Here is a 12,124-nt window from a genome sequence, read left to right as displayed (position 1 = left end):
ACCCTTTTCAGAGGGGAATAAATGGAATTCATCTGAGACACAAAATCCTTCATGAGGGGTGTGATAGGTCTAGGCTTATGCTTTTGAATAAAAAACTTGAATGGTCGGAGAGGAATGTGAGACTTCTTTGATAGATTTAGTAACTGCTTCAATGTAAGAACATGTAGTTCAGTGAATAAACTCAGTTTATAGAGGCATAATAAATATGCATTTGTCTCTCAATCTGCCATGGGTCAGCTTTACTGTGCATAATATGTATCATCTGTAAGCTGTGGCTGATACTTGCAGGGTTTCTTGATGGCATCTGATGGATTGTTTTTGAGTAAAAATCTTACCATTCTCTCCATTGTTCTCTTTCAGAAATATTCTTTACAGACTGGATGACAGGACCAGCCAGTTTTCAGTACTGCTGGAGGCACTGGAGCACTGCAAACTACATCAGTCAAATGAGACCGTTCAGGCAGCCTTGTCAGAGGTGCTGAACAGCATCAATTCAGCTCAGGTTTACTTCAAAGCAGGACTTGATGTGTTTGAGACTGCCTTAGCTGGAAAGAAATGAGAGGATTCTCTGCATTCTAAGACATTTGTTTACAACTCTCTAAACAAAATTTCAGCTTGGACCAGAATTGCTCTGAGGATCAAACCTTTCTCAGCCTTCCTTCAGCTGGCGCTTAAAGGTACTGCAACACGTGGTTTAAGAAATGTAAAACAGTATTTTGCACTGTTTACAATATATCTCAAATGCCTGTTCCTGAATGTATAAAACCTAAAGAGAGGGAATAACACTTCAGAGATGATTTTTGGAAGGACATCTGCTGTATTTTTGTATGTAAAATATGTTTTTATGGCTAAGAGCTCAATCATGCGAAGTACCAAGCACGTCCTGCGACATGCTGAAGCCCTGGCTCTGAGACACCCCAGATGTGCACCCAGGGGAGAGTTCCTCTGTCAGAAAAACCTGGCTTGAGTTTCTTAATGTTTTCAGCAAGCTCATCTTCTTCCTTACTCCATTCAGAGTAAGTAGTTGAAGGATGTGGTGTTTCCATGGGTATCCAGCACCGGAGTGGAAATGCACAGAACACCTTTACAGGTGCAATCCAACACCTTTACTCCTGTGGAACAATAAATACCTCAGTTCTGAGAATACAGATAAACTTTGATTCTTCCATTTCTGTATGAAAATAAAGAGTTGTTTTCTCTGATGTTTCTTGGAGAGGAAATTTTTGTGATGATTTCAAATTTGAAAAGTGTGAATTGGTAATTACACTTGCACAAAAATCCTTTGAATGTTTATGTTAAATGAAAGAACTGCCTAGTCTTTATAAGGCTAGAGGCCTTAAAAATTTTCACCAAACATTGCTAAAAAATCCCACTTCAAGGTCTCTGAACTTCCAGAGAGCTGTAAATAAAAGCAAGACCTCCAAGTCCTGGGTAGAGTTTTGGGATTCCATCTCTCTTTGTCACACCACCTGCTATTCCAGGCTGGATTGTTCCATCAGGCCTCACATCTAGGACCTGGGTCATTGTCAGAAAAGCACAAGGAAAACATACATCCATTCTCTGCTGTAGAACCAGGAATTCAAGTGTGGAGGCACAAGCTGGTGAAGCATATTGCAGAGCTGAAATGCAAATCTGCTTTTCCATTGGTGGAAGGCTCTAATCACACCATTGCCTGTTGGCCAAAGTAATCTGTGTGTGAAAGGATCAAGAGGTTCAGTATCCTCTGAGGGGATGCTATACCCATTGGAGAACTGCAGGTCTTAATAATATAAACAGTTGAAATTGTTAAGCCCTATTTGGGTTTTACAGTCTCAAATGATTCTAGGTTTAATAGAGCTTAAATAATTAATTTTATATAGATACTTAGAATTTAAATATAATTTATTTGATGGAAATGTTAAATGTATTGTTATCCAGTTTGCCATGTAAACATTACAGGAACATTTCAGGTTGGAATGAAAATGGAAGAAGTGTCTGTATTAATGTTTAAAAATTGCCTTCAGGAAAATTTCTGAGTGCACAATTTGGTGAAAAACTTTAAAAAGTTCACATAGCAAGAAATGAGCTGTTTACAGATCTGGGTTTCTGTTTCCAAAGGGGTCTCTCCAAGCAGTGGCCCAGGACTGGGTACCCACAGCTGTGCTGTTCCTACATTTCTTCATAAGGTATGACTGAGCAGAGGCAGAGCTGTGAGTTGTACAGCAGCCTCTGCAGTGGGAACTGGTTCAGCACCAGTCAGTGGGACTGCCTGGACTCAAGACATCATTACCTCCTAGCTTTCCTTGGCATCTGATCAGCAAAGTTGATGATGATTCTTTTGCTAATGCTGGCAGCAGTTCTGTTTAGTGCAGAGAGAATTTGACTTCTGGAGAATAATATTGTTTATGTAGGTTCACCATCTTGTCTGTGTCGGTTTTATTATTGTAAGATTTAAGTGGGTGGAATATCCACATTTGAACTGTGCGTTTATTTTGGGGATTTGGGGATGCACTATGCATGCTACAATTGAATTGTGCTTGTGACAGGGACCACTCTTCTAACATCTCATTAAGTGACATAATTTCTTTAGAGTGCTGCCTCATTGTGGAGCCTTCGATGGGATTCATTGATAAAGGGTCAGGTGCTGTTAGAGACCAAAAGAGAGATTAACACCTTTGTTTACTCTACCAAGTGAATTTAATAACTGCTTCCTCATCTTTAGAATGTTCCACCACACCCACCTCTAATGCAACCAAAGTGTACTCAGCAAAACCAGTGAAATCTGGTGGAAGCAATATCTCTCATGGATGATTTCTCAACCCTGTAATTCCAAAATAAAATATTTATCTTGTTTTCTCACTAATGTCCTTCTGTAACCACTTCCAAAATAACAGACTTAAAAGTACTCCACTAGAAAAGCGCTGCTGTTGGAAATGTCTGTCTATTCTAGACACAATCAGATGTTCTTGTTGGTGAGATGAATCAGATGAGCTATTTAGGGACTTAAATGCATTGATTTCAATGTATCTCACCCTTGTAGATCTTTTGAAGGCTTTTATTTCAATGTTCAGATCTTACATACAAGTGAGTGCTCAGTGATAATATTTGTACCATTATAGCTTTGGAAAAAAAAAAGGACTTTTGAGCCATATCCTCCCATTGATTTTTAAATCCTAACTATTGACTTCAAGGAATTTATAGCAAGTTAAAGTCCTAAGTATCCAGTGAGCTTCTGACATAGAGTTTTTGCCCAAACAGCTGTGGAACATCAGCTAAAGGAAGGTGTTAGTAAATCATAGCAGTTTACCAGATTGACTTCATTCCTGTGTTGTACTGGAATAAACAGAGCACCCTTTAAAGCAGAAGTACATTTGCAAATTGCCCGAATGATACTAAAAATGTGATGCTGCTTTTCAGCAGCATCAACTGCCAGAGACAGTATAACAAATGTATTGATTGCTCCTTAATCTAGAGTCATGCTCACAGTGACCACAAAATCCCTGCAGCCTGCAATATTTGTATGTTGAGACAGTTGATAATAAAAAGCCAATAAGGTTTTATTAGTATGTATTTTAAAGAGTCCATAAAAAAGCATAATCAAGGCAGATGAATAAAAAGTACATGGGAGCTGGATTTTGAGTACTAACCTTAAAAAAGGCAGTGAATTGTTTTTATCATCCAAGAAAAATAGTACCTGTGTGAATATGCAAACACACAGATGCTTTATGTCTTCAAAAAGATTGTATAAATATTAATTTACTTGCAGTGATATGATACATCTAGATAAACATAGATGTAAATAATTATGTGAGAAAATTAGCAAATGCTTTGCACAGCCTCACCTCCCTTTTAGGAAAGTGTTTCAGTCTAGAGATGTGAAAGGAGGCACTGCAGCTGACCTCAGTTCTTGCAACAGTAGGTGGGGAAAGGTTAAATCTCAGGTATTGCAGAAGGAACCACTGGAGGTCATTTATTCCAACCTCCTTGCTCAAGCAGGGTCACCTAAAAACAGCCTCCCAGGAGGGGCTGTGCTCAGGTTACTGTGGAAAACCTGCCAGGGATGGAGATTCCTCAACCCCTCTGGGCAATCAGTTCCAGTGCTTGGTCACCCTCACAGAGAAAGTGCTTCATTCTTCCGTAGAAACAGTTCCTCCAAATTTCTCCCTGTATTTCTGAGTTGTTAAATTATTGTAATTATTTTAATTGCAAGCATTCCAAAGGTAGCCATCATTTCTTCTAGCAAAAACTCTCAGACACCATCTCTAGGATTTCACAGGTATAATATGTTGGAAAGTTTGTATGAGGAGATTTGTCCTTCAAGCCATAAAGTATTTTTTTTAAGCCATAGAAGCTAATGTCTTTTTTTTGAGGTTTTTTGTACAGTCCCTGGTCCCTAGTCACAGGATTTCTCTGTACTTTAGGAGGCTGTCACCTCATCAGGACATACGTGGCTATAAATGCATCTACTCTACCCAGACTTTGAGATCTTTGAGACTTGTGTTGAGTGGAAAGGATAATTGCATGGCTCATTCTGGCTTTCAAAGCTGTCAAATGCTATAGAGATGTCTGGTCTGTGTTCTCCAAGGGGCAGTTCAGATTTCCCTGGCAGGCCCTGTGCTGGGAGCAGTGATCTGTGGCACTCACAAGTGGCACCTCTGCGTGGCTGTCCCAGCAAAACAGCTCAGTGTGGGAGATGTCCTTTCCCTTTGTCACTTTGTTACTCATATCAGCAGTGTCACACCAGTCCCAGAAGAGTGAGTGATAGGAAAAAAATCTCGTTTCAACATGCCTGGGACCTGAGTTTGGAAAACAGTTAGCCTTGTACTATTAGTGTTCAAAACAAAGTAAGGTGTCGTGTTTTGGAGCTCTGAATCTACAAAATTTGAGATAGGGTTTCCAGTAGCACAAGTTCATGTCTCAAATACAGAAGACAAACATATTTGTGGTCTACTACATGTTATTATGATGTTAAAAATTGCTTGGATAGCAATGTAGTGATAGTTTTGGGTGGCTTTAACCCTCTGGCTGTCTTTTCTCCCTCTAACACCATCCTCTCCAGTCCCCTACATTCACCTTCTCTCACATCTTTTTGCAATGTGATGATTTTTCCCATCCCTCACCACCTTCTTTCAGCCATTCCCACTAGTTTTCTGTCTCCATTCTGCTTCCTTATCACTTCTTAAGCTCCCCTTTAATTTGCCAACCACCAAGTTAATCCCTCTCTTTTCTCTCTCTGATCTCAGTCATGCCTTTTGTTCCCCATTCAGTTCTCAACTCACCTCCCTCAAGTTTAAATTATTACTCCTGGAACAGCTGACCATAATAAAGAGCTGAAAGTGGTGGAAAAGTCCTGCTCAGATCCAGATGGATAAAGTGTGAGGAGACATCATCTGTTAAATTCAAAGTATTCACTTCTGAGTACATGTAAGCAGCAGGTTTTCAGTTTTAGCTTGACTGAATGGAAACAGATTTTTTTCCTATCTTCTTTCTCTCTAATGTCTGGACCAGGAAATTCCCTCAAAAGTAGCAGTGTAGGAAGGTGATAATCTTGAAAGTTTTGAAATAAACCTTTGATGTTTATTTGAATCCAATTCTGAAGTTAGATGAATAAGAAATTATAGACAAAGAATCAGAATTGCTATTACCTGTCCACAAAATAAAACAGGCAGTATCTAAGCAAAGAATTTCTCTGATCTTGCAGGAGCAATCCAGCATTCTCTCCATGTTGGCTACAAACCAAACTTCTGTGTGTAATTCTGCTGTCCTACAGTGTTTTACATTATTAAAGATGGCAAGGACTAAAGGCACATGCACAAACCTGTGCTTGAACATGCACATTTGAGCCTGGGAATAATGAATACTCATTTGGGAAGCAAAGGCTTTAAAAATATCTAAATTAGACTGCATGTTTACTAAAACTATGGTGCTGTTAAGCCTCTGTTTTTTTCCTAATTATAATCCCACTGCTGCTGGTTATTTCTACTGTTGCTCATACACACTTGTCATAACTGGAGAAAATGTACACCTGCATGGATTTGCAAAAAGGATTATGTTGCCCCTCAGTCTTACTGACCTTACTGGACTGTTTTTTCCAACAGGGTTGACTTTACCATAATCACTTACCAGGGTTCCACAGAACCAAGGTCAGCAGAATTTGGCCACTATTAATGGATTTTCCACACAAGATTTGGTATAAGAAGATCAATTATTTCTGTTTAGTCTATTTTCTTTAATCTCTCAACATAGATTATTACAAGCAAGAATGTATTACTTTTTTTTTTTTTGATTGGGAGGAGACTCTTGGTTAACATTAAGTAAGCCCACAGGGCAGAAGATGAATGTGTATGTACAAGTGATATAATCTAGAATTAACTTTATACCTATTATGAATGTTGGATTAATGCAGTCATACTTTTATAAATTTCACGGGTTGGAGTTAATACAAGGGCTTAATTTAGGAAATTTAATCAGAATAAAGGTGTGGAACAACAGTTTTGCTGTGTAAATGTAGTGTATGCTTCCTCATATGCCTAATCTAAAAAAAAAAATAGGGCTTTATCTAAGAGGCTTCTCTTTGATTCATTTTCCAGCAAGCCTTTGAAAATGAAGTCTTGGTCTTTATTTTTCTTTTAAATGTGTGCTGCCTTTAATGTTTATGGAGCACTTCTCAAGTGTTCAGACAATGTAACACCACCTCGTGTGATCAGCCCTGGATTATTCGATGGGATTGAGTGGAATTTCAAAGCATGGTCTTTGGAAGAAGGTCCTTTCCTGACTGTTGTTGTATCTGCTATTATGTACTAGAGTAGTTGCCTTCACCATGCAGAGCTGTAGGTGTGCAGTGTGATGCTTTGAGGCACTAATTGAAGAGAATTTTTATTTTTTCAGTTGCTTCTCAGATACCTGCTAATTTTCTCCCATTTGAGGCTGTACTCCCCTGACCATGCTGGTGACAGAGCAATGCAATACCAAGTGCTCTTAGCACAGGTATGTGGCATGCTGAGGGTTTGAGCTCTCAGTGCATTTCCAGTTTTTAATTAATGTCCCTTGTAGCCCCACTTTGCTTTCGTGTAGCTCAGTCCTGATTCCAGTGTGAGTGACCTCAACAGGAGGTGGACAGGTCTGACTTTTTGGTGAACTTGCTACAGAAACTGCTGATGCCCCTATCCTTAAAAAAGTAAATAAAATACTTCCCAAACATTTGGTGTTTTCAGCCTGTACACTGAGGATTCTGAAACAGTTTTGGATACTGCTTGTTTTTTTTTGGTGCAGTCTCACTTCATGTTCTCAGCAGCTGAAACATCTTGTTGTGTATGAACCCACTAGAGGGGAAATAAGAAAATCCTTAATATTTTATACTTAGAACAAATAAGATTAACACAAATTCCCTGTGTTTTCCATTTGCAGTTTACATGAGTTAATATCCAACATACTCTTACCACGCATGCTGTGATTTGGTATTCTGAGACAAATAGAAAATGAATGTGATTCCCTATCCAGAGGAGCTGTACTGAATTCAGTGAACATTTCACATCCAAGCATCTTAACTGCTTGCATACAGTGTGAGCAAGCACAAGTTAAGATACTTGAAACAGATACTTTTGGAGGTTTTAGCAAGGTGTGGAAAATAATATTCTTGTGTGTAAGGGCAGCTTTTAGCATTGCATTCATGCCCAGGTGTGTGGTAATGTATTGTGAGTCCTCATTGCTGTGGCTGTGAGATTATTGCTCAGGTGCTGTTATCAGTGGCCGTGCTGGTCTCAACACAAACTGGTTCTTTTTTTTGTCAGTAGCACCTTGCAGAGTTTACCTACTCAGATGGAATTTGCAAGTATTTCTGCCTTTTGTATGCAAAAGAGCAGCTGTCAAGTTGTGTTACCTTTATCAAGCCTTGACACAGAATTTGAGATGCCTGAGTGAGGACTCTGTCATTCCATCCACTTCTACATTTTCACGTAGTAAAATCACGTTGCCAAAAATGATAGCTAGTCAATGCAGAATATTAAGTAACTACTTTTTTTTTTTTTTTGACCATGAAATAATATAAACTTGATGCAGTGATTTCTGGAAACCAATAAATATCATGTTATGTGGAAATGTGCAATGAAAGGTTGATTTTATAACATTTTATAGAATGTTGAGTCTGAATAAAACAGCTTATTTGCAAAATTAGTTTACTTTGTATCAATTTGTGTTTTTATAACATAGTGCAATAAAAAGAGAATGTTGGCCATTAATGTAAGTAGATTCTACATACTTTGATTAAGAAGTGCATTTTATTTGTTTGTGCTCTGAATATGATTTTTGGAGTTTCTGAGAGTGTTTGTACAGAAGGCACTGTGGGCTGGAATTCAATAAGAGGCATTTTGTGAAAGCAGAGTGAGTTAGACAATGGTTTTTTGCATAGTTATATTGTTGTCAGAAATTAAACTGGAATATGAAGATGTGTATAATGTACATTGCACTGAATGGTTTAGAATTATATTCATTTGCTTTTTTGTTTGCTTTTCTTTCTTATTTATAATTGGTTCTGCCAGTAAGCTGTAGCATATGCCTCTCAAGCTGCTGATGCAGTAATGGAGATCCCAGGGCATTAAAGCATAATGAGAAGAAAGAAGAAGGCAAGGAAGGAAAAAAATAGCTAGACAGAACCTCAGAAGCTGGGATGGGATAATTTACTGACAGGTAAACTTTGAATTATCCACATTTTTAGGTGCTGGTATGTAGAAAGACCAATATGTAGATATTCAGGTAATTGGTCTTTCGGGTGGGAAGAAATTGTCCCTGGTTTTTTTTTTGAGAACATAGATTTTGGAAACCAGTCACAGACTTTGGATCAAACTCACAGTATTCAGGGTAAGACTCCTAAAATATATAAAAGAAAGCTGCTGAACAGCCTCAGTGTTATCTGAAGGAAGAAACCAGTCCGTCCTGAAAATTTTTAGAAATTTTTTTTTCTGAAAATATGTACTATTCAGATTATATGAAAGTTGATCTGGCTTTTTTCATGTAGTTCAGAGGTCTAGAGATTATAAGGTGGGTTTTAGCTCATGAAAATATGAATTCAATGCTTATATTATATGAGAACTTGGAGGCTTTTGTGTGCTTAAAATGCACTTGAGAGATGTAATGAAATAGTGCCCTTGTAAAAGAATGTGTATTTCCAAATTTTATTTCCAGTTTGTGTAGCATTAGGGTTTTGGTTTTGAAACTGCTTTCCTGTTCACCATGTTGAAAGGAAAAATAGAAGGAGTATCTTGTTAATACAGCTAGATAGTTAACTTTATTTGATAAATCAATTCACCACAAAGTGCAGCTCTGAATGGAATATCTCATGTAATGTTAAAGACTAATTTGTGAAAAAATATTTCTTCAGGATATGTTTCCTTTAAGCCATGTAGACCTGTGCCATGAAAATAAAAGCCACCAATTTTAGGTAGCTCCCTGATTTTCGATTCTTGCTAATAGACCTGTGGAAGTCAATACTAATGAAAAATGGCATTGAAACAAAAGGGGTTTTGCCTGGCTACCAATATCTTTCTCTGTGGCTCTGATCAAGAGATCAGACCATTATCCTCTCTCACCAAGGCCTATCTGAGCAGGAATATTTATTAACACATAAGCATTCCAAGTAGTCAAGCTTGGTATAGAACAGAGAATTTCCCAAGAGAATGAAGCTATAGATATCCAATCTTTTTCACAGATTTCTTTAACCTTGAGATTGCCATGGCGTGAGGAAATGAATTTCTCATCCAGCCATAGCACAGAGATCCATGTGGGATTCAGGCATATAGGATCATGTAATTATGAGGGCATTTGCTTTTTCCATGAAGTGCAGGCTTGGTAACCACGAGAGTGGAGTAATGAATAATTTGATGCTGTCACAGTGAAGTGTTTCTGTACCTGGCTGGTGAGCCCTAAGGGAGCAGAAGCAGATTCTGGCCAGGCTCTGGTGGCACCAGCAGTGGGCTGGAGGTGCCAGAAGTGGGAGGGCACTGGGCACTGGGAGAGGCAGTGTTGGTAGGGCAGTTCTGAGGCACCAGAAAGTACAGGATAGAGGACTGGCTCTCTCCCAAACAACTCTGGTGCCTGTTTGCCCAGCTCTGGATCTGCTCTGCAGAGCAGCACCAGCAGTTCATCCCATCAGATGACAGAGGTGCTGGGAGCCAGATGGATTTTGGGATTCTTAGTAGGAACTGCATCACCATTTCCTTCCAAAAGGTGAGAACTGGAATGGATGCTCCCAGTGCTGGATGAGGTAAGCTGGGTGTAAACACCTGAACTTAAAAAGCCTTGAAGCCTTTGTTGAGGCAGATGCCCAAAGGCACCAAAGCAAAGATTTCTTTCAGTACAATGACCTTGAGGAGTCCATTGACCTTATTTCTAACAAAGTTCAGTGTCTGTGTGCTGATGGGCCTGCTCTGGGCTGTGTCTGGGGTGTTGTACACCCAGATCACTCCTTGGAGGCTGTCAGCTTACATCAAGTGAAGGCTGATCACTGCTTGGAGCTCAGCTCAGACAAAGGGAAATGTTTCTGACACTGCTTGGCTATCTCACTTTGAGAGGAATCCAGTAGGGTTTCGAGCCCCTGCCTGCAGCTCATCTTTGGTGTATTTGAGTGAGGTCAGTGCTGTGGCAGAGAGGAATTACCCCATTGGGTCCAGGGTCAGTTTTCCTGCCCGAAAGAGAACACACATCAGAACTAATGCCACGCCAGTGCCTACTTCCTTTGAACATTTGTTGCTTTAACAGCAAGCAGTGAAAATTAAAATGAAACTGCTCCCTTGCACAGTTACTTGCTTTTCCTTTGTATAATACAAATTAGTTTCATACAGTGTCCTGTGTCCCCTAGCTGTGATGGGAGAGGAAGATGATGAGCACAGTGCCCCATCAGAACTGTGGATCTTCTGCATGAAGAGGAAAGAATAGGCAGAAATGAGCTATGAAAGCTGAAAATACAGGAATATAAAATATCAAAACAGCAGAAGTGTTCACGTGGTTATGCAGTTTATAACGAAAGTTTAAGAACTAGTATCAGGAGTGAAAGAACATGGATAAATATTGTGTCAATATTAAAGAGTCAAAATGAGTGAGAAAAGCTTTTGATTTGATGGTGTAAACCTGTAGAGATTGTTACATAACATTCCAGGAGAAACTTGGATTTAAAAACTGGTCTCAGTCCAAGCTGCATGGATATGTGCAGGTTGTAATTTGAGAGAAGGTCACTGCCCTGTGACTATTCAGGCACTGAAATGTGTAATACCCATCAGAAACAAGCTGCTGTAGTTCAGACTGGAATAGGGCATCCAGAGAAACAAGGACAAAAAAAAAAAAAAAAGAAGATTGCTATCTGCATCTACCACAAACATGCTGACATTTCTAACACTAATTCTGTGTTTTTCCTCTGAATAATAAAAGACCTCAGTGCAGGAATTTGTAGGGGTGGATTTGTCTCCAGCTGGGGTGACAGGCAGGTGTTTCTCAGCGTGGGACTGTGTATGAAAGATGGTCAAATTATGTGAGTAAGTTTCCACATATGTCATGTGTCACTGCTTTTCCTGAAGTGAAAGATCACTGCTTTAGCTGAAATGAAGAAGCAGAACTATGCTGGGAGACCTTGATGTGCAGGTGTTACTTATACAGTGAGTGTGAAAAATTAGAGAATACCCCCACGCATGAAGTTCACTTTTTCAAATTCTAGGAGGATGACCCTCTAATGAGCACTGACTGAGTTCACTTTCAGGACTGTGCCATTCATAAAGCACTTGTCATGCTCTCCTAGCACAACATAATCAGGGCCCTGTGAGTGAGCAATAGCCTTGTACTCGTAGCAAGGAAATTTATTATCCTGTAGGTAAAATGACAACTTCATTATCATTCACTATTATAAAATAGCAGGGAGAGTAGCAGTTGAAATAAAAAGGCACCTTTTAAAATAATTCTTTTTACTGTAAGAAAATCCAATACATAAATTTGTGTCATGTAACGTTTTTATTAATTTATGAAGAATTTGACTTGATGTTCCATGGCACACTTCACTGATGCTTCATTCTTAGATTTGGTGGTAACAATTTGCAGTGACTGGTTGCAATATTGTGGGGTTTTTTTAAACCAGCTTTGTACCTCCTAACTGTGCAATTTTAGA

The 12,124-nt window shown here is 39.1% G+C and overlaps 1 protein-coding gene across 13 annotated transcripts in view; it reads left to right on the top strand.

Moving 5' to 3' along the window:
• NAALADL2 (N-acetylated alpha-linked acidic dipeptidase like 2) overlaps window positions 1-11,055 on the top strand; it is a 409,871-nt gene extending 398,816 nt beyond the window's left edge. For 12 of the 13 annotated variants that reach the window (XM_038145641.1, XM_038145644.1, XM_038145647.1 and 9 more), the window contains one exon: window positions 361-8,490. In XM_038145641.1, the coding sequence (XP_038001569.1) occupies window positions 361-559 (199 nt within the window). In that variant the 3' untranslated portion in view covers window positions 560-8,490. Of the gene's footprint in view, window positions 1-360; window positions 8,491-8,516 lie in introns of those variants that run through there. The other variant, XR_005257965.1, reaches the window with a different exon arrangement.
• Window positions 11,056-12,124: the final 1,069 nt, after the last annotated feature.

This window comes from Motacilla alba, chromosome 9 (assembly GCF_015832195.1).
Source record: "Motacilla alba alba isolate MOTALB_02 chromosome 9, Motacilla_alba_V1.0_pri, whole genome shotgun sequence".
Classification (NCBI taxonomy): Eukaryota; Metazoa; Chordata; class Aves; order Passeriformes; family Motacillidae; genus Motacilla; species Motacilla alba.
The sequence above is the reverse complement of the archived record's forward strand: the minus strand, read 5'-3'. Positions and strand labels throughout refer to the sequence as shown.